The sequence below is a fragment of the Centruroides vittatus genome, unplaced genomic scaffold (assembly GCF_030686945.1).
Source record: "Centruroides vittatus isolate TY-2023 unplaced genomic scaffold, ASM3068694v2 scaffold_944, whole genome shotgun sequence".
NCBI classification, from domain to species: domain Eukaryota; kingdom Metazoa; phylum Arthropoda; class Arachnida; order Scorpiones; family Buthidae; genus Centruroides; species Centruroides vittatus.
The window spans coordinates 2876912-2903283 of record NW_027122722.1 but is presented as its reverse complement, the minus strand read 5'-3'; the positions used below and the strand labels follow the sequence as shown (position 1 = coordinate 2903283).

Sequence of the window (26372 nt, the reverse complement as noted above, 5' to 3'; positions counted from 1 at the left end):
ACTGTCGAAAAAGTTTGCAGACGACTGAAACCCCAAAATTTCCAAAGACGTTTTTCAGCACAATTGTGATTTTTGCCAGCTAAAACCCGTACGTCAGTCAGCGAGTTGGATTACACCGTTTAATGAACAGAACAATGGCAGCTATTTTTGTTGACGTCAGGCTTTTCGTTTGGCATTTCATTTCAATTTTCTATGCCTATTTTATTGTAGCTTAGTACAGTAAAACTAAACTTGGATAACTTATACAAAGAGCCAAACAACAATAATGAATAGATGAGGTATAGGAGTGTTCCCAGCAAAGCGGAAATTGCTTAAAGCTCCTAATTAACTAAATTACAAAGGTAGATGAAATTGGGGTTACTATACGCGAAGTTTATTCTTTTTTCGGTTGTAAGGGTCATGATAAAATCGAAATTTTTATTCATCTTTATACGAGAATATTAGGTTTTTGCCTGCATATTGACGCTAACAGTAATGTACGACTATATTCAAGGAAAGGTCCGCGGAAATCACGCGATTCGGCCAAACTTTTAATATTAAATTTCCTGGCAACGCAACAATAAAACTCTGTCATAACAAATTGTCAGAGTTTTATTGTTGCGAGCGGTGGATTGTCGTTATTGCCAACGGTTGGATTTTCAGTTGGTGCGATAAAAATTTGCTTGTTTAAGTGTTTTTTGAATTTTGCTTTGTTTTCTGCAATTCTGTCGGTAAGTATCTAAATTTAGGTATTTTGGGAAGATTGTTAAACCGAATATGACAATTAGAGTCAATGACAAATCTCTATTTGCATAAGAATTAATCGATCGTCGCGCGGTTTCTTCACAGAGACGACGGAAGGAGTCTTTCCTCTTATTTTGGGACATACTTTTCACTATTAATTGATTTTCGTTAAGCCCAAATCCAATGGAAACAAAACGGAAATTAATAAATACATACATTGGTATTTCCCAGCTATAGTTCATATACTCATCATATCCCGTATGACATTTGCACCGTTATAGGCTAAAGTTTAATTAAACGAAATAATTCGAGGTTATTCGTCAGCGCGTTTTCTCTATTTTCACAAATGTTTTGTGTTATGGCAATGGACAGAATTGTATAATTTGTAGAAGCTGATTTCTCTATGAGCCGCTCACTTGCCAAATCGATTAACTGCATAAAACAAAAAGTTTAAAATGAAATTTAATTTTTAAAGATTCGATAGATATTAAAATTGCACACTTTTAGATTCAATAAAACTTTTTACTTTTTTGATATTTATTTCCATCGATATAGAAAAACGTTTTTAATATAGAAACAGACGATAAAACGTGATAAAGTGATTAAAATCAGTACGACAGTATGATAGGTGTTCGGAAATTCACCAACAAAACTACTCTCCTGCTTTCACAGCGCTGAATTCATGAAAAATGCCGTTTTGCAGTATCGAGAGTCACGGCAGTCACGCAGCGCCAAGTGGAAAATTCACCGACTGACTACATATACGGGAATCAGAGTTGCCGATTGTCGGGGGTCGATTTCTCAGTCTTTCGAACGTCCGTAGTAAACGTGAATATCGTTCCGAAGATACTTGTTTTCTTGGGTAGCGTGCAAAATTTCAGGTTTTTCTATAAAGGGGTCGTCGAAATATGAGCAATTAAAAAGTGCAAAAGTGTCCATAAAGGCTGTATTATTTTTGTTTTTATTATTTTTTTTTTACTTATTCATTTGGCAATGCAGACGCTCCTGGAGAAAAACACTATTGGGTCTAGAGAGCTCAAATTTTAAACTTAAGCCTTTCTCCTTGTCAGTGAGGAGCCGGCGAAACTTGCGGGTCGATAGGTGAAACTTGGCTGGTGGGTCCCATCTCTTACCTTTATCGCTTCCTAGGAAAAAATTGCATCCAAACAAATGATTTTCATTCGAAATGTCGCCCAGAATAAAAAAAGCTCAAATTTGTAATCACTAAAAATAAAAATTATTCTCAGTTAAAATATGAAATTGAATGAAAATGAAATGACTCAGAAATGAAAAATACTCGATCCACTTCCGACTTGGAAAACAGTACAAGTCAAAAAAGGCAAACAAATTAAACTTTTATTATTACCAATGCTATTATTCTATAAATGATATACTCCAATTGCATTTCGCTTCTCTAGTAGGCCTCATCAGTGGATACATCAAGTTAGTAATCGCTGTTCTTGTTTTATATTTAGTAACTTTTCCCAGCATGCATCAACGTTCATCCCGGTATTTAAATTAAATACACGCGGTGATGCAAAAATGTTCAACAATTCTTCTTTCAATACAATTTTATATTTTATATGATATTTTAGTATTTTTCCTATTTATGTTACAATGAAATTCACTAGAATGCAAGAACCACGCCGATTCCGTCTTTCTTAATCTGATAGCCGCCTTTATCCTCAACTGCAGCCTTCTTCCACTTTCTCCAATGTAATAATTTGGATTTCGACAAGTACATGGCATTCTGTATACAACACCCGCAATCTTAAATTGATCTCTGGGCGTATTTGTATCTTCACTATTTATGATGCTGATCACATTTGACATCTTACTTTTTTGATTCGCAACTATGCACATAGAAAATTCTTTAAAGATCGGTTTATATTTTTCAAACATATTAGTAACATAAGGAAATTTTATATAAGAAATATTTTTTTATCACATTTTTAACATTAAATCTATAATTCAAATAAGAGTTGTACCACTTACAAAGAGTATACTTCGGGTAATCATTTAACAAGAATTTTTTAAAAATTTGTTTTATTTCTATAGCTATATTTTCTTGTAAAGTTGTTCTATTCAAAATCTTCCTTAATTCAATGATAAATACATTCTTTTTAGTCCCTATGGGACAATAAGATTCATAATTAATAGTTTTATTATTAAGTGCAAGCGCAAAGAGAAATCGCACGATATGTGAGTCGCGAATAATTGCTCTAGTAACAGGTGGCTCGTTGGTCTAGCGGTATGATTCTCGCTTTGGGTGCGAGAGGTCCCGGGTTCAATTCCCGGACGAGCCCTTAGCTTTTTGATATCTGCAATGCAGAGAATTCACAAGATTATATGGTTAGATGAGATGAATCTTATGTTAATAGAGTTAGTTCAGATGAACGAAAATGAGTGTGGACTACAACGATGAAGTTTATAACTGTGTTAGAAGTACGAACGAAATTGAAATAATGAGCATAATTCCAAGCAATTTTTTTAAATTTAAACAAACTAGTGTTGAGTAGATAAAGTTGGAAGCAAATTACATGATGTCTGTAGCATATGACATGGAAGAATGTACATAGATTTATGAACAACGAAATCTGTGTAATGAAACGAAAGTTTTTATTATATATGGAGAGAGGCTTTATGAAAATTATATTTTAATGTATTCTGCATTACTTTTACTTACGAACACATTCCACGCAGTAATTTCGTAATTCGACAGAATGCAGTAAAAAGATCAGTATTATTATTGATTCTTAATTTACCTGCCGGTTTCATTCCAATTGCTTTGCTTCCGAACAGAAGAACAGTGCATGGATTCAGATTCTTCCCAGCCAGCAGTTACACCGGAAGTCGCAATTTAATATTCGTTTCGAACGACGTTTTCTGATTCTTTAGTCAACCACGACATTTTCGGAGGGTAGATTCGATTCTTTTCAGCGCCTCGTGTAAATTCCGTCGCCGAAAAATTTATATATATATTTATTTAAAAACCGACGCAACGTTTAAAATAATCGTGGGAAAACAAGAAAATGTTAGAGAGACGAGCCAGCCAGGATTCGAACCTGGAATCTTCTGATCCGTACTCAGACGCGTTATCCGTTGCGCCACTGGCCCGCTCCGGGATTTCTAGATCGCTAATCTTATTTTTATCAAAATATTACTCACATTTCTATTTGAAGCAATTATTTTCAAGGATTAAAGCGAAAAATCGCAAAAGTTTCTTTGTAATTCGAAAATCACCCACTTACAACAAAGAAAGTGAAACAATAGAATAATGTATTGTTGCCGATATTGTTGCGTTTCCTCGTGACAAAAATATTTCATTTTTCAGAATTTATACTAAATCGGCTTGAACGTCACGCGAAACGCAACAATATCGACAACAATACATTATTCTGTTGTTTCACTTTCTTTGTTGGAAGTGGGAGATTTTCGAATAACATGGAAAGTTTTGCGATTTTTTGCTTTCATTCTCGAAAATAATCGCTTCGGATAGAAATGTGAGTAATATTTTGGCAGATTACACAATATACTGTAGAGATATTCTGATAAAAATAGAACTACCGGTTTAGAAATGTACCATTGAGTAATCACAAAATTACTCAAGTTGAGTAACAGCACAGAACTAGAATAAATATATCCATTTAAAGACAAATCTTTATATTTTAAACTTATTTAAAATATTCCACAATCGTTTGAAATATGCGTAACGTGAAACATTGCGTAACGTAAGAAACGAAATATTTAAACGTAACGTTCGACAGATTGGAATTTGTTCTATTTCCACTGGCTGCCGCCATCTTGAAATTAAAAGTTCTCAAGCAAATAAAAGTTATTTTTGTCGCTATTTAAATATTTTTTGTAGAAATTTAATTAGTGAAACATTGCGTAACGTAACAAACGAAGTATTCTTAAACGTAACGTTCCACAGATAAGAATTTGTGACATTTTTAATGGACGCCGCCATCTTCAAATAGAAAGTTTAAGTTTCCTAGAAATCGAAGGATATTTTATTTTTATATCGATACGTCTTATAGAAATTTAATTCGCGAAACATCGCGTAACGTAAAAAACGAAATATTTTTATTCGTAACGTTCGACAGATTAGAATTTGTTATAGCTTTAATAGCCGCTGCCATCTTGAAATAGTAAGTTTTGTTGAATTTTTTATTATAAAATAAAATGATAAATAAAGTTGCAATAGATATTTCTATTCTTTGCCTTTTGTTTAATATATTTTTATAAATATATTTATTAATTCTTATATAATAATAAATAAAATTGTTACATGTGCGAGAGAAAGTTCCTAAATAAAGTAAGTTATTATCTCCTGCAAGTACTTTAAAGAGTTTACTTTATATAGCATGTAAAAAGCCCTCCCCCAGTTGTTCCGACATGGCAGAATAAGCTTTAAAAAATATAAATCATTAAAACAAAAATAAATTAATAAATATGCATTGAATTAAAAATAAACAGGTATTTTTATTAAATCGGCTTGATTGTCCGCGAAACGCAACAATATCGGCAACAATACATTTGTCCATTGTTTTACTTTCTTTGTTGTAAGTCGGCGATTTTTGAATGAGAAAGAAACTTTTGCGATTTTTTCCTTCATTTCTTGAGAATAATTCCTTCGGATATAAATGTGAGTAATATTTTGGCAGATTACACAATATACCGTACATATATTTTGATAAAAATAAAATTAGTTATATAAAAATAGAAATATTATTCATCGAAACGTTCCAGAGATTAGAATTTGTTATAATTCCATTGGCCGCTGCACTTTTAAAATTGAAAGTTTGCTAGCAAATAATAGTTATTTTTTTTTCGCTATTTTCATGTTTCTTGTAAAAATTTTTTTAGCGTAACGTAAGAAACGAAATATTCTTAACCGCAACGTTCGACAGATAAGAATTTGTTATATTTTTAATTGCCGCCGCCATTTTGATATGAATAGCTCGTTAAAAATTAAAAGTTATTTTTTTTATTTTATATCGATTATTTTTGTAGAAATTTAATTAGCGAAACATCGCGTAACGTAAGAAACGAAATATTTTTAATCGTAACGATCGCATAGTCTATTCGCATAGTCTTCAATGTCTTTAGATGAAACTGTTTGAGAATCATATACTATTATCATATCGTCTACATATCTTGCATAATATTCAATACCTGTTAACTTGGAAATTCTTTTATCTATTGTAATCATGTAAATATCAGCTAATCTTGGTCCGATGACCGATTCCACGGCAATACCTTTTTTCTGTCCATAATACTCTGTGGAAATTTTAAAATAATTATTATTAAATATAAATTCTATAAGTTTTATTTCGTATTCAGCAAAGCAAAATTTTCGCCACCGTCGCTCTCTTCCTATCTGCTTAGTATATACAAATTCTATTTAATTATAGTATTTCACATTTGAATTTTTAGTAAATATAAATATAAATAAGAGAGGCTGTTGCTTGATTTTGACGATAGCTCTAGTAGTTGTTTTACACGTGATAAAGGCATTTAAACGCCCAGTGTGCCTTTGTAATTGTCACACTGAGAATTTATAAAGCAATGTACACGGTATAGTAAAGAAATGTTTGCTTGATTAAAGAAAAATTACTGCGCCAAGTAATCAATTTTATTAGACGGAAAAAAAAGATAGGTGTAAGAATGAAAGACAAAAAATAGTGACAGCAGCACCCGGTATTCCCAGGTCGTCTGCGTCCCAAGTACTGACCAGGCCCAACGCTGCTTGACTTCGGTGATCGGACGAGAACCGGTATTTTCAGCGTGGTATGGCCGCTGTCGAAGACAAGTGCCCTTCGCAGCATCACATGCATATTCGCATGCCAATTCGCGCCTCCAATGTCGCTGTTCGTCCTCCCTCCCATCGCGTTCCACGCTAAATACACTTTAAACCGGGATCCATGGAAAAAAAGTTTATAAAAAATTGACAATTTTACTAATTTAATAAGACTTATTATAACGCATCTGTCTAGATATATGTAATATTATAAATAATAAACAATCGAAAGATCACACCAGCAATTCTTTTATTGTCGCAATGCCGGCTTGCAATTTTTCGTTAATTTCATTTAAAATATATGCTCTCCTCCCCAAATCAGCCCCTGTACATCATACTTTACCTTTAACGATAGAGTCATCTAGCTAACTCCTTTAGGGGGAAAATTTTTCAATTGAAATAACGTGACTTCCGGTTTGCATCGGACACAGTTAGTACATAGTCGGGCTCTCCTGCTGCCCATATCGGGTCTCGTCTTTCATCAATCTAACTCCGTTCTTGAGATAAGAAAAAGACCGACAGTCTACAGTTTTTTCTGATTGCAGCCCAATAAGAATTTTGTTTGCTAGTCCTATTATGATTACGTAGCTTAACATTAAAGTGGAGGGTGTCCATGGAGGGTTGAAAGGGGTCGACTGTCGAAAAAGTTTGCAGACGACTGAAACCCCAAAATTTCCAAAGACGTTTTTCAGCACAATTGTGATTTTTGCCAGCTAAAACCCGTACGTCAGTCAGCGAGTTGGATTACACCGTTTAATGAACAGAACAATGGCAGCTATTTTTGTTGACGTCAGGCTTTTCGTTTGGCATTTCATTTCAATTTTCTATGCCTATTTTATTGTAGCTTAGTACAGTAAAACTAAACTTGGATAACTTATACAAAGAGCCAAACAACAATAATGAATAGATGAGGTAGGTTAGGTTAGGCCACTTTCTACCTTTGCTATTATAATCTTACTTTTCGAAAATAAAAACTGACACAAAACTTAACGAGTTCTTACTCGAATACTATGAAAGAATTGTTTCTGTCAGAAAAATAAAAGAGAAATTACAAGAGTTTCAAAGTTCGGTGGAATACTATCCGATCAGTTTATACCGGGTTGAGTGTCGATGTCAACGTCTCCCTTGCTCCAAAAAGTTGTGAATTGTTTCCCGAAGACAAAGGAAGATTAATCCGTATTCATTATTTTATGTCGCTTCTTTTTCCTGTATGTTCTGTGAGGTGTTCATTGTCCGAACATAAAAATCTTTCCCGAAAGTGTTCGTTATCCGATTCGTTCGTTAACTGATCACGCACTGTACAGGGATTTGTCTGCTTTGTAGTTATCAAGTAGGTGTAATTTTTCGAGCACTTACTTTTTCAATAAATAATTAAAAAAACCAATTATATTTAATTTAAACTATTTACGAAGCCGTTAAGATCAGAAATGACTTCATGAATGCCAGAATACCAAATATCTGCTCACACTTTAAAGTGGCCGGCAAATCTCTTTTGTAATACAACCTTTGAACTTTCACCACAATAAACGCTGTTGTGGTAACCGTTTTAAGGTTTTTTTTTCGTTATTACTGTACTACGGTTTTTGTCGAATGATTGAATAACTCGGGAAAAGTTTACGGTTTCTTGGACCCTAAGCTTAATTCCAACAATAAGACAGAAGTTTAATAACATGTGTATGGCGATAAGTGATGATTGAGAATTTAACCTAGTGTTTCCCAACCTTTTTTGTACTATGCCCCACCTAAGCCTTTCTAAAATTCTTATGCCCCCAACATATACGTTGAAGTTTTTTGGAAGGTCTGTCATTGTCGTGTTCGTTGAAGTTTTTCTTGCACTTAATTGCCACACTTATTGTAACCACGATAAAACCCAATCCTTTCATCAAACTCTTTTGCACTTTCCAGTCATTGCCAAACGCGACCTGGAACACTACAGCTCACGTCTGTCCACCTGGAGGTCTGGGCAAAAATTGTCCTTTCTCCTCTTTCACCGGCCTCAGGACCTTGTTCATCTCTTTGTTCTCAGTGGTTCCCAGAATTGTTAATCTCACCCCAAGGGAAAAGGGTAGTTCTTTAAAGGGAAGTTCTAGAAGGAAAGGGAAACAAAGAACAAAGAAAATTAAAACTAACTTAAATCAATATTTATAATAAATATGGCGTACAGTGGCTATACGGTTAACTTAAACTCTGGACGAGTCCATTTTCGAATTGCCCCCTTAACCATCAAATTGCTCCTCTGTGGGGCGTGGGCCCCACGTTGGGAAACACTGATTTAACCAGTTGTGTTCTCTAACAGATATCGTTCAGCTTTTTAGAACCTGTCTTCCTTCCCCATTCCTATTTTTGGCGTCATTATTCGACGCATACGGTCAAACTTCGTCCTCTGAAAGTATTTGAACCGATTTTTTGTTTTATTTTTAAAATATTTCGTATGTAATAAATTCTTTCAGAATATGGAAAGCGGCACTTTACATCTTCGTAAGGTTAGTTATAGGTGACAGCATCTGCTATTTAGAAGTAAATGTAATAGATGTCTTATTTAAAAAGTCTGGGATTGTAAAAATGCTCGTTAAGAAGCAGTGGCGTGCCGTCATTGGAAGCGGTGGAAGCGCCACTTCCACCTTCCAATGACCTTCCTTGTAGTTTCTAAAATATAAATTTTCATATTTTAACGTACTTTGAATTAATTAAAATTAATATTTTATTATAACTGCATTATGTATCTTATTACAATTTTCTATACTACATGTGAAAAAAAACGATAAGGTTGCTATTGTATATTCAAATGTTAGTGGCAAAATGGAAACGCTTACGAGACAGCTTCCACAACAAGAATAACTGAATAATGTAAAGCAGGGCTGTCCAACTGGCGGCCCGCGGGCCGTATACGGCCCGCCAAATTATTTTTACGGCCCGCGAGTACATTTTACTATGAATAAATTTGTTACTAAATTATTATTATTAATATTAAAATTATTTTTCTATGTGAAAATTACGGCCACAATGTTTTCATTAATATATTACGAAAATTTTAACATTTTCTTTTTAGTATAAATAAAATATTTTTTTAATTAACATAAACTGACTTTTCATTTATCAACCTTCTTGGCCCCCGAAATGTTTGGTGAAGAAAATATGGCCCGCGGGCTATGATAAGTTGGACAGCGCTGGTGTAAAGCAACCAGAGGGCATTGGCGCATGCGTTTTACAGAGCACCAACCTCACCCGGTTTAGCTGGTGGAAGCTATACACGTTTAACGCTTCCACCAATTCTAACCCTTAGCCACTGGGTAGGGAGCTATCTGACTACGTGAATTGTTTAAGATTTAAAAAGTAAAGAGTATTCAATGTTATTTTTGCAAAGTTATATTTAATTATAATTTTCTTTTAATTATACTGTAATTATATTGACAGATTTTCAGACATAAAATCTTTAGAATTTTTATCACTTTTAGATGTTAATAATTTTAATATTATGAAACACAATTTTTCTAAGCGCGTTTTAATTCTTTAAATTAGGTAAATTTTATGGGAAATTTTTTGATTTATCTAAATAACGTAGTAAATCACAATATTTATATTCGTGTCCGGATTATATTGACAAGTAACTCTTAGACATAAAACATATTATAACCTCTTAACAGTGGAACAGTCAGACGTGGCGCTACCACTTAGTTGTGGAGAAGAAGCGTGGGAAATTTTTTAAGAATTTTCCCACGCGTTTTTCTCGTTTCCGTTTAGGAAAAAAAAATTTTAAACAGTTACGTCTAGTAAAGAAAAAATCGTTTTTTATTGTCACATAATTTTTTTATATATGAATTTTTTTCGCGGTAATTTTTTGCTAAAATTTTTTTTTTCAAATTTATATTAAATTCTTTTTTGATTTTCCATTCGTTACGATTTTTTCAAAAGTTTTGAATTTATTTTCAATTTTATGTAATTTTTTAAAGTTTTAGGCATTTAAGTCATGTCGATTTTTTTCAACCTGCGAATCAAATTCAAGAAAATGTAATTGACAGTTAACGAATTTCATCCACAATGGTAGATGACGTAAAGGTTGTTATGTTTATAACTACGACGCCTGGCGGCCTTTCCCCCAGACTGAAATGTGGGTGAAGGTCGTCTGGTGTTCTACTTTCTGTAGAAGTGAGGTAATCATTGTAAATAAAAGAAAATTTCAGTATATCTTTTATTTAAAATTTTAAAATTTGTTGTTCAAATTTACACCGAAATATTAAAGCGGTTTAAAATATTAGCATTTGGTAAATAAACTTACTTGACATATAATAAATTTAAATAAATTAGACCCTAGAAACAGAAGTAATATTCAGAAAAAATTTTTATAAATGATATGTAAGGAGGTTTGACGTCGAGGTCACTGACTTTGATCAAACTCGGTTTGGTTATTTTGCATCCTTAACGACTGACATGTGCCAAGTATGAAATGCGATGCCGGGAACTAAAAGTTAAAAATCAGACAATCACTTAAAAGGCTCAAACTAGACGGCCGGATGGCCGAGCGGTCAAGGTGGTAGCCTACCGCTGTGGGGGATCCGTGATCGAATCCGAACGGGTCGAATAATCCCCAGGAATTTTTCGGAGGGTTGTCCGTTTGGATATGTCGGGCCCTGTCCCTCACCACCCGGTCGCCCCATTGTGGGCCTGGCCGAACCCATAATGGGTCTACTACACGAGGCCCTCTTAGTGCCCACAGGGCGGAAAGAGTTTAAAAAAAAGGCTCAAACTGTCACTTTTTTCTCGACTGGCTGGTGGCTCGTAGGAGCGTGCTGGTCCAACTTCAGGTTCCAGGCCTGAACGTTGTGGGTTTGATTTCCTGCGTGGAATCCCTTTTTTATTTATTTTTTTTCGTTTCTATTATACTATTATGTTTACATTAATTTTATTTAAAAATAATTTTCAAATATTCATGTACATGTGAGGTTCGTGCATAATTGCTACATGCTGTAAAACACAACGAAACATAAACAATACTATTAGTCCGGGACGCTGCCAGAGGGCGTTCGAGTGGCAGCAGTGTAACTAACGCTTTGTTACACGGTGGAGCGTTCCCAAACACATTACTTTTTAAACTTGTTTCATCAATAAAAGCTCAGAAAAAACATTCAAATAAAGGAAACTATTGAAAGTTGATCGATAAGAATAGTTAATGCAGATTTGACAGTAAGACTCAACATGAGAATATAGACAGATGACAACTACAGGAAATTTTGAATAAAGCCAATCGCCTTGATAATAAATAAGAAAAATAATAATGCAAAATAAATTTTTATATTTTAAACAGTATTGGAATATTACAAATCAGTTTAGAATATTAAAATTTATCTTTAAATGAATATTTTTATTCTAGTTCTGTGCTCTTACTTAACTTGGAGAACCTTATGATTACTCAATGATAAATTTCTAAACCGGTAGTTCTATTTATATTAAAATATTTCTACAGTATATCGTGTAATCAGCCAAAATATTACTCACATTTTTATCCGAAGCAATTATTCTCAAGAAATGAAGCAAAAAATCGCAAAAGTTTCTTTCTCATTCGAAAATCGCCACTTACAACAAAGAAAGTGAAACAATGGAAAAATGTATTGTTGCCGATATTGTTGCGTTTCGCGTGACGATCAAGCCGTATTAGTAAAAATACCTGATTATTTTTAATTAAATGCATATTTATTGATTTATTTCAGTTTTAATGATTTTTATCTTTTAATAGCTTATTCTGCCATGTGGGAACAAAGGAGGGAGGGCTTTTTACATGCTATATAAAGTAAACTCTTTAAAGTACTTGCAGGAAATAATAACTTACTTTACTTAGGAACTTTCTCATGCACATGTAACAATTTTGTTTATTATTACATAGAAATAAATAAATAAATTTATAAAAATATATTAACAGCAGGCAAACAATAAAAATATCTATTTCAACATTATTTATAATTTTATTTTATAATAAAAAGATTCTATAGCAACACAATTATTTATTTGAATATGCAATGTAAAGTATATTACTTTACTTTTCAATTTTGAAATATCCGTTTTCCTCTGTTTTTAAATTAATATTAGAAATTAATGTTTTCGATTCATTTTAAAATATCTTGTTTTTCAAAGTTGCTAATTTTGATATATCCTTTTTCCGCTGTTTTTGCATTAAGAGATGGTATAAATACTGGTTATAAGAGACTGGTTCAATACCTCGCCGAGAACTTCTTTTGCAAGAACCTCTTATACAAGATCATCTCTTCAGAAGGTAAGTATTTTTATTTAAAAGTTTGCCTTTGACTTAGACCTAAGTCTAGATAAAAGTAAATCTTCGAAAAATTCACAAGTTTAACATCAAGAAATATGAAGAGAATCAATTTAAGGTGGTAAAATTTAATGCAATGTACGACCATTTAGACAATTGTGTAAATGTTTAAAATACGTCTTTTAGAGGTTTAGTAAAGTTCATTGACTTATTATTTTAATATATGCATAACTTTTTTCCTATAACTTTTTATTTTGAAATATTACTGAATTAGTTTCATGTGATATTGAATTCTGTTTTAATAAATTTTGAAGGTAAGTATTTATTACTATTATTATTATTTAATATGTGTGATTATTGATTTTGAGACATTTGCGCTTCACAATGAAAATCTTTGTTAACACATAGTTCTGGGAGTTTAGGATTGTAACAAGATATTCTAGAGTTCGGAAAAACTGATTTTTATAATGAGTCTATTATTAATTTTTTTTAATTTAACAGTTAGACACAAAAAATTGGTAAGATTTGACAATTATTTACGTGGTTTATATCTATCATATGAGAAACAAAATTTTAGAGAGCTATAGAGTTTTCGAGATGCTATATAATTTATTTCTGAATTACGAATAATTTACTTAAAGTCAGCAAAAGTTTATTACTTCACTTACTTGCAGAAATATGTCATGTTTTAGATATACTGAAAAGTTCACCAAAATTCATTTTTATAATGAATCTATCATTTTTTAAATTTTAACAGTTAGACAAAATATATTCTGGTACTATAAAATTCTCCTGTAGTAAGTATTAAAATAATTTATAATAAATATCGTTTTTCTTCGTATGACTATATTTAATTGAGATACTTTAATATAAATTAGATTTCAACTCTCAAAAATTCCCAAATGGCCTGCATTAAAATTAATACAGTGTATTATAATATAGTTTTTGATATAGATATTATCTTCGTTTACAATTTTCGGTAATAAACGAGGCCAAACCTAGAAATATAGAAAATCACGAGTTGACATTAGGATAAATTTGATAGCTAAACACAATATATTAAACTTATTGTTAAAATAAAATTTATTATAAACTGTTCAAATGACTTATAATTTCTTCTTTTCATCTGTAGATTATTTGCACGGTTTACATGTATCATATGAGAAACAAAATTTTAGGGAGTAGGCGCGAAGTGATAGAGTTTAAAAGTACTATATAACTTATTTCTGAAATATGAAAAATTTTTGCCGACTTTATGTAAATTAATTACTTCACTTACTTGCAGAAATATGTCATGTTTTAGATAAACTGAAGGAAAAGTTCAGCAAAATTCATTTTTATAACGAATCTATTATTTTTAAAAAGTTAACAGTTAGACATAAGAATTGAGCAATTATTTGTAGGGTTTATATCTATCATGTGAAAAACAAATTTTTAGGAATTACAATCAGAGGTTCGTTTTCTTGGAGTTTAATATTCTTTAAACTGTTTCTTAATTATATTTAAATAAATACTCAGTAATATAAACTTAAATGTATAGAAATTAATTAAAATGATAATATTATTGATAATAAGTTAATATTAAATAAATAAATGTAATCATCTATATATATATAAAATGAATGTATGTCTGTGTGTGTGTGTGTGTGTGTGTGTGTTTGTCCTTCATGCATTACCATACCATTTATCCGATTGCCATGAAACTTTGGGAAGTTGTTTAATACACTCCCACAAAGGTTTCTGGCATATGTGAAGACCACCATTTCCCCCCCTTCAAAAATATATTTATATATGGATTAAGGCTTTTATGTCCAACAGATGGCGCTAACTTCCGACGACCTAAGTTTGCTTCTCTGTGAGGCATTGTTTTTCTGTGAGAACGGACTAAACCAGATCATTTTCTATCTATCTATATAAATAAAATATAACGTTCGTTTGTTCCTACCGATTCCTTTGAAATTTTGACACTACGTTGCATTCGAATACGCACGTGTTTTTATATAATACACATGTCGAAATTCCCCCACTGGGGGGAGAGGGACAGGATTAACGCTTACTGTGAAGAACTCGGCTTCTATTTATACTATTTTGCATGCGTTTTTTGCGTTTTTAATTGCGTTTTAATAGGTTACGTCAACAGAATATATACTAAAAAGAGATTTTTCGATATTTCCTTGCGGGGGAGAGGGACAGGATTAAGGCTTACTGTGAAGAACTCAACTTTTATTATACTATTTTAGACGTGTGTTTGATTGCGTTTTAATAGGGTACGTCAACAGAATATACACTAAAAAGGTATTTTTCGATATTCCCTTGCGAAGGAGAGGGACAGAATTAAGGCTTACTGTGAAGAACTCGGCTTTTATTATACTATTTTACATGCGGTTTTTTGCGTTTTTAATTGCGTTTTAATAAGTGACGTCAACAGAATATACACTAAAAAAGGGATTTTTCGATATTCCCCAGCGGGAAAAGGGACAGAATTAAGGCTTACCGTGAAGAACTCGGCTTCTATTTATACTATTTTACATGCGGTTTTTTGCGTTTTTAATTGCGTTTTAATAGGTGACGTCAACAGAATATACACTAAAAAAGGGATTTTTCGATATTCCCCAGCAGGGAAAGGGACAGAATTAAGGCTTACCGTGAAGAACTCGGCTTCTATTTATACTATTTTACATGCAGTTTTTTGCGTTTTTAATTGCGTTTTAATAGGTGACGTCAACAGAATATACACTAAAAAGGGATTTTTCGATATTCCCCAGCAGGGAAAGGGACAGAATTAAGGCTTACCGTGAAGAACTCGGCTTCTATTTATACTATTTTACATGCGGTTTTTTGCGTTTTTAATTGCGTTTTAATAGGTGACGTCAACAGAATATACACTAAAAAAGAGATTTTTCGATATTCCTAGCGGGGGAGAGGGACAGGAATTAAGGCTTACTGTGAAAACTCGCTTTTATGATACTATTTTTAGACGTGTGTTTGATTGCGTTTTAATAGGGTGACGTCAACAGAATATACACTAAAAAGGGATTTTTCGATATTCCTTGCGAGGAGAGGGACAGGATTAAGGCTTACTGTGAAGAACTCGGCTTTTATTATACTATTTTAGACGTGTGTTTGATTGCGTTTTAATAGGGTACGTCAACAGAATATACACTAAAAAGGGATTTTTCGATATTCCCTTGCGAGGGAGAGGGACAGGATTAAGGCTTACTGTGAAGAACTCGGCTTTTATTATACTATTTTAGACGTGTGTTTGATTGCGTTTTAATAGGGTACGTCAACAGAATATACACTAAAAAGGGATTTTTCGATATTCCCTTGCGAGGGAGAGGGACAGGATTAAGGCTTACTGTGAAGAACTCGGCTTTTATTATACTATTTTAGACGCGCGTTTGATTGCGTTTTAATAGGGTACGTCAAGAGAATGTACACTAAGAAGGGATTTTTTGAAATTTCCCTCACGGGGGAAGTGTTATCTATATATATAAAAACGAATATGTCTGTCTGTCTGTCTGTCTGTCTGTCTGTCTGTCTCTTCATGCATTACTACACCATTTATCCGATTGCCATGAAACTTTGGGAAGTTGTTTAATACACTCCCACAAAGGTTTCTGGCATATGTGAAGACCAACATTTCCCCCCCTTCCAAAAATATCTTTATATATGTATTTGTGAACTGTTATTTGTAATAATTTTTGTTTAATCACTTTATTTTTGCTAATTATGTATTCACTTGACCTTTGTTAAAACCTTAACTGTATCTTAAACAACAATCGAAGTTGTATGAGGGAATTTGCCTATTTTACCGATCTTGGTACTCCCGCTTCCAAATTTTAATATCAACTATAAAATGGTTTAAAGAGACAAATTAGAGTAGAAACGGTTTATTATCCAACTATCAGAAAACTGACAACATGCAAGGGAAAACAGAAAGGAGCAATTAAGTAATTAAATTAATTTGTAAAGGATTAAAAATATAAAAGTGGAAACATCGTACCCCCCTTCCACGGCACCGAGTGTCACTTCTACAATGTTTACACATTAAACGAAGAACTTAGTCAAAGCAATCAATGAATAATGATGAGAGCTGTCACAAAACAAAGATGAGTCACATCAACAAGATTATGACTCTATAAAAGTTAGATGTCATTATCAAACAACAAAATAAAACAATCATCTCAGCTACGATGACGAAACCGCCAATAAATCATCACCCGATGACGACACTACCATATAAATCATCGTCTGATGACAAACTTTCTCATGCTAGAAGTTTTTAAAAAGGGAGCTCCAACCCGATCATAGAGTCAGATAGAAAGTCAGAGACAAGACTCAAGAGGTCTCAGGGTCAGAAAGAAAAATTCAGACAAGAGAGTAGACCAGAAGCAGTAGTGAAAAGTAGTGAGAAGCAGTGAGAGAGAGACATTTAATAGTAAGTTGAATCGATTTAAAAAATTGAATAATTCTTTGAATAAATTCGAAATTGAATAATTTTTTCGAATACTGATTTTTCCCATTTTTCTCAGCGAATTTGCAAGCATCGCCGACAGTTATGCCCCCCAAACGTCAATCAATTGGTCGATCTACATCTCAAGCACGAAAGAAAAAGGCATTACGAGCTTCAGAAACAGACGAGGAACAGAAAGCAAGATTACAAGCCGTTCGAGTACACACTGCTCAAGCCCGTTCTTCTCAAACGAACGAGCAACGAGAATGGAGATTGAAAACCAATCGAGTACACACTGCTCAAGCCCGTTCTTCTCAAACGAACGAGCAACGAGAATGGAGATTGAAAACCAATCGAGTACACACTGCTCAAGCCCGTTCTTCTCAAACGAACGAGCAACGAGAATCGAGATTGGAAACCAATCGAATACACACTGCTCAAGCCCGTTCTTCTCAAACGAACGAGCAACGAGAATGGAGATTGAAAACCAATCGAGTACACACTGCTCAAGCCCGTTCTTCTCAAACGAACGAGCAACGAGAATCGAGATTGGAAACCAATCGAATACACACTGCTCAAGCCCGTTCTTCTCAAACGAACGAGCAACGAGAATGGAGATTGAAAACCAATCGAGTACACACTGCTCAAGCCCGTTCTTCTCAAACGAACAAGCAACGAGAATCGAGATTGGAAACCGATCGAGTACGCACTGCTCAAGCCCGCTCGAAGGAAACAATTGACCAACGGGGAGCAAGACTAGGAATGAATCGAGAACGCAATGTTCAATCCAGATGGACACTCCACGCTGATTTGAATCTTGCTGCGTTTAATTACGATGCTGATTATGATTACAGTCTTCATCGAAGTGTCGTTATTGAAAAAATGGACAAATTATGCAAATTTTGCCATGCTTTGAAATTCAAAAATGAAACTCCAGGAATGTGCTGCGCAGGTGGAAAAGTGAAATTGCCAGAATTGCATTTACCACCCGAACCATTATCAACGTTGGTATCAGGTGACACAAGCCAGTCGAAACATTTCTTGGCAAACATACGCAAGTACAATTCATGTTTCCAAATGACATCGTTTGGTGCAACAGAAATCATACGTGACAATTACATGCCAACGTTCAAAGTGCAAGGGCAAATTTATCATCGTACTGGATCACTTCTACCACTGCCGGATGCAGATCACAAATTTCTCCAAATTTATTTCATGGGAGCCACTGATGAACAAGTTGATCAACGTTGTCGATTCAATACCGGCACTAATCGAGAAATTGTTGCTGCATTACAAAATTTATTCGATGAACATAACGAATTAGTTCGACTGTTCAGGACGGCCCTCGAGCGAATGCCAGCTGATGATTATGTAGTTGTCATTAGAGCTGACAAAACACCAGCCGGCCAACACGAAAGACAATACAATGCACCAACAATTAATGAAGTGGCGATCGTCATAGTTGGCGAAGAATTTAACTCACGTGATATAGTTCTTCATCGCAGAGATGGTAATGTTCAGCGAGTCTCCGAAACTCATCGCTCATACGATGCATTGCAATATCCAATTTTATTCTGGCAAGGAGAAGATGGATATCATTTCAATATCAAAATGAGAAATCCACAAACAGATAGGGAGACCAATAAGAAAGTCAGTGCCATGAATTACTATTCTTATCGATTGATGATTCGTGAGAACACAGACAATCACATTTTGAAATGTCGGAAATTATTCCATCAATATGTTGTCGATATGTATGCAAAAATCGAGACTGAACGACTTCTTTTCATTCGACTGAATCAAACCAAGCTGCGCTCTGAAGAATATGTTCATTTACGCGATGCAATTGCTACTGATGGCAATCTCAACGAACTGGGAAAAATGGTCATACTGCCAGCTACATTCACAGGAAGCCCACGGCACATGCATGAATACGCACAAGATGCAATGACTTATGTTCGCGCATACGGCCGTCCAGATTTATTCGTAACATTCACATGCAACCCTACGTGGGAAGAAATTAAAGATCTTCTGTTGCCTGGACAATCGTCTTCGGATCGCCATGACATCATTGCACGTGTGTTCAAACAAAAGTTGAAATCTATGACGGATTTCATTGTCAAACATCATGTTTTTGGAGAGACACGCTGTTGGATGTATTCCATTGAATGGCAGAAAAGAGGATTACCTCATGCACACATTTTGATTTGGCTGATCGACAAAATTACACCAGACAAAATTGATGAAGTCATCTCAGCAGAAATACCAGATGTCAACATTGATCCAGGCTTATTCGAAGTCGTTACCAACAACATGATTCATGGTCCATGCGGCGCGATCAACAACAATTCTCCGTGCATGAAGGATGGAAAATGCACGAAACGCTATCCACGAGACTTACACGCCGAAACTATCACTGGAAATGATGGATATCCACAATATCGTCGACGATCAACTGAAGATGGTGGCAAATTCATCACTCTAAAAGTACGCAACAATGACATTGAAGTCGATAATCGTTGGGTTGTGCCGTATTCACCATTACTCTCAAAGACTTTCAAAGCACACATCAATGTCGAGTATTGTAATTCAGTGAAATCGATCAAATATATTTGCAAATATGTCAACAAAGGAAGTGATATGGCAGTTTTTGGAGTGGGAAATGCATCTGCACCAATCAATGAAATCGATCAATATGAATTGGGACGCTACATTAGTAGCAATGAAGCAGTTTGGCGTATTTTCTCCTTTCCAATTCATGAACGTCATCCAACAGTTGTTCATTTGGCAGTACATCTTGAAAATGGACAGCGTGTGTATTTTACAACGGAAAATGTACATGCAAGAGCATTATCGCCACCGAAAACAATGTTAACTGCGTTCTTCTCATTGTGCACGGATGATTTGTTCGCAAAAACGCTACTTTACTCAGAAGTGCCAAAATACTACACATGGAATGCATCAGCGAAAAAGTTTCAACGTCGTAAACAGGGCAAACCAGTTGAAGGACATACGAATTTATATTCGTCCGACGCGTTAGGCCGTCTGTATACAGTTCATCCAAACAATCAAGAATGTTTTTACTTGCGATTACTGTTAGTTAACGTACGTGGACCGAAATCCTTCCAAGAACTGAGAACAGTAAATGGTGAAGTATGTGCGACCTATCGAGAGGCTTGCCAAGAATTAAATCTTCTTGAAAACGATGCACATTGGGACACAACACTCGCTGATGCATCGAACACTGCTCAACCACAGCAAATACGCACGTTATTTGCGATAATATTGACAACGTGTTTCCCATCCAATCCGAAAGATCTTTGGGAAAAATACAAAGATTGCATGAGTGAAGACATCCTACATCGTTTGCGAGCAACGAATCAGAATCCGGACATGCAATTTACACCACATGTGTATAATGAGGCGTTGGTTTCGATCGAGGATAAATGTTTGGCAATCGCTAACAAGGGATTGGGGCAGTTGGGAATGTGTGCACCGAATCGATCTGTAAATGACGCTTATGATCGTGATTTGCAACGTGAAACACACTTCGATGTCGATGATTTGGGTACATTTGTTGAAACGAATCTCCCAAAGTTGGTTTCAGAACAACGTGTTGTATATGACACAATAATGCAAGCAATTACATATCAAAGGGGCGGATTGTACTTCATAGATGCGCCCGGAGGTACAGGTAAAACTTTTCTCATTTCACTAATTTTGGCAACCGTTCGATCACAGAATAAAATTGCACTGGCAATTGCATCATCTGGAATTGCGGCAACACTATTGGATGGTGGTCGAACAGCGCATTCAGCACTGAAATTGCCATTGAATTTGCAAACCACTGAGACGCCAACATGCAATATCACCAAAAATTCCGGAATGGGCAAAGTTCTCCAAATATGTAAACTTATCATATGGGACGAATGCACAATGGCTCACAAAAAAGCATTGGAAGCGCTTGATCGTACACTGAAAGATTTGAGGGGAAATGACCAGCCCTTCGGGGGAGCACTCATTTTATTGTCTGGTGATTTTCGACAAACTCTGCCAGTTATACCACGTTCAACACCCGCCGATGAACTTAATGCATGCCTCAAATCATCTGTTCTATGGCGACATGTAAAGAAATTGACTTTGAAAACCAATATGCGTGTTGAACTACAAAATGATGTATCCGCCGAACGTTTCGCAAAACAATTGCTGGATATTGGGAATGGGAAGATGGCAATAGACAGAACTACACAATGTATCACATTGCCAACAAACTTTTGTAAGATGACATCAACCAAAGACAAATTGATTCAAAAGGTTTTCCCAAATATCGCACGGAATTACAAAAATCATCAGTGGCTCAGTGCACGTGCTATATTAGCAGCTAAGAACAACGATGTCAATGACATCAACTTCAGCATTCAAAACAGAATACCAGGCGAAGCGACAACGTATAACTCCATCGACACTGTTATGAATCAAGACGAAGTTGTCAATTACCCAACAGAATTCTTGAATTCACTAGATTTGCCAGGAATGCCACCGCATATTTTAACATTGAAAATTGGTGTGCCTATCATTCTTCTTCGAAACATCAATCCACCACAACTTTGCAACGGTACAAGACTTTCGGTGAAAAAGATGATGAACAATGTCATCGAAGCTACAATTTTAAATGGGAAATTCAAGGGGAAAGATGTACTGTTGCCACGTATTCCAATGATCCCAACAGATATGCCATTTGAATTTAAACGTTTGCAGTTTCCGGTGCGAATCGCTTTTGCAATGACCATCAACAAAGCACAGGGACAATCGTTGCAAGTGTGTGGGCTAGATTTGGAGAATCCGTGCTTCTCACATGGACAACTGTATGTGGCCAGCTCACGCGTCGGAAAACCTTCTGATTTATTCGTGTACGCACCAGACAGAAAAACAAAAAATATCGTGTATCCACAAGCACTCCAATAAATAAATAGAATTGAAACGACACTTTGAAATGTTTTCCCGATGAAAATTAATAATAATAATAATAAGTTTCAGTAAAAATAATAAAATGTAAATTGAATTTTATCATAATGAGTTTGCTTGAATTTCCTTTCTCCTGAAATCGCAGCAACGCGCGACGGGTAAGCTAGTATTATATATAAATTTTTAAAATATATTTAAAACTAATGTAATTGTACGTACTATAATATATAACTAATACAGATAGTGTTACAATTTTATTATGTTTTTAGTTAGCTTAATTAAATGAGTTGTTTTTAAAATAAATTAACTTATTGTTGTAAAATTTATTCTTAAAGTTCGTTGATATGTAATAATTTTCATTGAGGTGAAATGAGTTTATAAAAAAATGTATATAATCACAGTTTCATTTTATAAATTTAATAACTTTAATTAGAGTTTATCAGTTAAATAAATATTATTTCAAAGAAATTATGGTTTAGTATAAACCATATAGTAATTCAAAGTTTAATAAGTTGGATCACACAGTATAAATTTGGTTTGAAGAAAGACCATTTTGTAATATTATTATTATCATTATTGCTACTGTACAATTTGAGTAAAATTCTTGTAATATATCTTTTAATTCTACTTTCATTTCATTATAGTAACTAAATTTTGTAAATTTTAAAAACAAGTTTCATTTCAATTCAATTACAATATAAATTTTTTAAAATTATATTTTTATAGATTTCACATTAACAATTTGATAAAATGGATGAAATAATTGAATATAATAGTGATATAATATCAAAAATAGGAAGACGAGACAACATTTGGTACTGTACTTCAATGAACATTCTATATGGTCGGTAAGAAATGTTTATGTATGAAATCTTTTCGTTATTTTCTTATTAAATATAAAATAATATTAATCCTATTTTTAATTTATATAAAATTACAGAATGATATGCCGATAGTTTCCTCTCAGGAACAGGGAATTTTCCTACTGCTAATCAATTCATCACTTTTGATAATTTATCACCACGAGATAAAAAAATTTGTTAAATTTGGAAAATTTTTTACATGAACTGCATTTATCATATAAAAAACATAATTTTGGAAGTTGGGAATGTCATATAGAACTTTATTTAATTTATATAAAAAGTACGATATAATTTATTACAAGGGAAAACAAATTGAATTTAATTGTTTAAACTTAACCGAAGCAATATATAACATAAAAAAATTCCATCATTTGACATTAAAGTTGGGAGTACCTAAATCCTCAAAAATTGAACATCGAACTTCTTTGGTGTCTAAGATTGGACAATATTAAAAAAAATTGTTATTACCACAAATATTTTAAAAAGAAATGTTCTTTGTGCGATATTCTATTTTACGGACAATTCTTAATTATACAAGTAAGAAATATAATTTAGATAATTATTATATTGAACTATTTCTGTATTTTACTTTGTCTTATTGCTAAATGTTATTTTAAGTTGTCGCGTTTTAATTTATTCTTTATATTAGAACAAATTGTAAAAATTATTAATGCAAATTCATTTTATAATAATAAATTTAATAATTAGAAAGAATATATTAAACTTTGCCTAACTGTTACACTGGTACAAGATTTTACATGAAAACTAAAGAAATGAAGTGAAAAGTTTTCTAAATATGAAAACTAAAAAAACAGGTTGAGTAGTTTTTTTGAGAATGGAATTATTTATAATTGTAATTTACCCGAGAAATTTCTGAACTGAAAATAATTTATAACTTGAAAAAAAAAATTAAACACCACAAATTATTTGTAATCTTAATTTAATGGACATCTAAAGTTAATTTTGTGATCAAGATTTCTTTTTAAAAATTAATTTACTTAAAATTTAATTGGAATAAAGTTGACAAATTCCAACCTCTTTCAGATAATTTTATTATCCTCTTCATACATAAGTTAGATATAAAATACCAAGTTAGGTTTTAAAATACCAAAAATTAAAAACCACAACTTTAAGCAAATTACAAGATTACTTAAACTGGAATTTTGTTTCTGGTTACCAAAAACCTGACCAACAATTTATTGACGAGTTCCAAAATATCAAAAATTAAATCGAGAATTATCATCAGCCATCGTGAAAATTTATTCCTGCACTTACATGCAGAAATATGTCTTACTTTAGATAAACTGAAGAAAACAGTGGAAACACTTAAATAAACTGTAACCTAAAAACCTTTTCAAAGTAATTTCAATGATATATTATTTTGTGTACCCGAATATCAATCATGAAAATTAATTTCAGTATTGATAATAAAACTATTACACGACAAATTATTTATATTCTGAAAAATTATTTGTGATCTTAATTTACTCGAAAAATTAATTTTGTGAATTTCATGAGCTGTATTTATCATACAAAAAATATAATTTTTGATGTTGGGAATTTTCATAGTAAGGTATATGAAATTTTATTTAATTTATATAAAAAGTACAATATAATACAAGAGAGGGCAAATTTAATTTTTTAAACTTAACCGAAACAATATATAACATAAAAAGTTCCATCATTTGACATTGAAAAGTTGGGAGTACCTAAATCCTCAAATATTGGCAAAAAATGGGCAGATAGAAATTTTTATTCTCTTAATGCAAATACAATTATTTAGACATCGAACTTCTTTGGATGTCTAAGATTGGATAATATTTTAAAAAATTGTTATTACCACAAATATTTTAAAAAGAAATGTTCTTTTTGCAATATTCTATCTTACGAACAATTCTTAAACGAAAAATAGCTATTTTCAAAATGAATACATTGTATAGGTATTTAATAAATAAGTAAGAAATATAATTTAAATAATTATTATATTGAACTATTTCTGTATTAGAACAAATTGTACAAATTAGAAAAAATATATTAAACTTCGCCTTACTGTTATATTATTATTTCAAGTTGTCCTGTTTTAATTTACTTTCTATATTAGAACAAATTGTAAAATTTATTATTGCAAATTAATAATTAGAAAAAATATATTAAACTTTGTCTTTTTGTTATAACATTATTTCAAATTGTTGTGTTTTAATTTACTCGACAAATTTTTATTTTAAAAATTACCAGTGCAACTTATTTTCTAATAATAAAATATTATTTCAAATTGTCATGTTTTAAATTTACTGAAATATTCTCAACCGCGATATTTTTAAATTTAAGTAAAAATAAAAAGTAATTTTTCATTAGAAGTTTCAACACGATGAATTGAAAGTATATATCTAGTTGATATATTTTAAAAAGAAATTTAGTTACCAGCCTGCAAAAATTGAATCATTTTAACTTACTCAATAAATTTTTATTCATTTAATAATTAATACAGAAACTTTACCTTATTGTCAAAATAAAATTAATTTAATTCAAATTTGTGATCAGTATGTGTCATATTTATAATTAAAAAATTAATTTTATTCAAATTTATAAAAACATTTAATAATTAATACAGAAACTTTGTTTTAAAGTTAAAATAAAATTAATTTAATTTAAATTTGTAATTAGAAAATTAATTTTGTGATCAGTATGGCCCAAACCACTACTACTTCTGAGAACCGTGTTTTAATGTAATTTGAACAGGGTTAATTAAAGCCACTTAATGATGCATATTTCAAACATTTTGTAATAAGTGTTAAATATTAAACCAGTCTGTACACTGGATTCTTCTTTTCATCTAACATAAAATATTTAAAATAAATATCTGTTAGTAACCTGACACACTATTTTCCAATTTCACTAAAACTGTTACTTTAAAAAATGCCGACTGCCGCGATCCAAAATGGCGACTGCCGCAATGAATCATCGTATCGTGTCTTCACTTTGTGTTTATAGACCTTGCAACAAAACGAGTACAAACAATAAACGAAGCGTTGTGTCGTTATTTAATTTCAAGCGAACTTTCTATTTCAAGATGGCGGCGGCCATTCAAAAAAATATAACATATTCTGATCTGTCGAACGTTACGATAAAAAATATTTCGTTTTTTACGTTACGATACAAAATTTCTACAAGAAATATGAAAATAGCGTAAACAATGACTTTTATTTGCTAGCGAACTTGTAATTTCAAAATGGCGGCGGACAGTAGAAATATAATAAATTCTAGTCTGTCGAACGTGTCGATGAAAAATATTTCGTTTTT

At 32.8% G+C, this 26372-nt stretch overlaps 1 protein-coding gene and 3 non-coding genes across 4 annotated transcripts; 2 read left to right on the top strand and 2 right to left on the bottom strand.

Annotated features, from left to right (window-relative positions):
- Positions 1-2957: 2957 nt before the first annotated feature.
- On the top strand, positions 2958-3029 carry TRNAP-UGG (transfer RNA proline (anticodon UGG)). Its single transcript has one exon. It is a non-coding gene; the product is annotated as a tRNA-Pro (tRNA).
- A 738-nt stretch (positions 3030-3767) lies between these two features.
- On the bottom strand, positions 3768-3840 carry TRNAR-ACG (transfer RNA arginine (anticodon ACG)). The gene has a single exon. It is a non-coding gene; the product is annotated as a tRNA-Arg (tRNA).
- Positions 3841-6411: 2571 nt separating this feature from the next.
- LOC136990559 (5S ribosomal RNA) lies at positions 6412-6530 on the bottom strand. Its single transcript, XR_010883075.1, has one exon. It is a non-coding gene; the product is annotated as a 5S ribosomal RNA (ribosomal RNA).
- A 12790-nt stretch (positions 6531-19320) lies between these two features.
- On the top strand, positions 19321-22240 carry LOC136990489 (uncharacterized). Its single transcript, XM_067288875.1, has one exon. It carries the CDS (start codon positions 19348-19350, stop codon positions 22207-22209), a length of 2862 nt encoding a protein of 953 aa, XP_067144976.1. The 5' UTR covers positions 19321-19347; the 3' UTR covers positions 22210-22240.
- Positions 22241-26372: the final 4132 nt, after the last annotated feature.

What these genes read in the sequence shown, in the direction of transcription:
- LOC136990489 (XM_067288875.1), top strand. Translation starts at nt 19,348, where the DNA reads ATGACGGATTTCATTGTCAAACATCATGTTTTTGGAGAGACACGCTGT.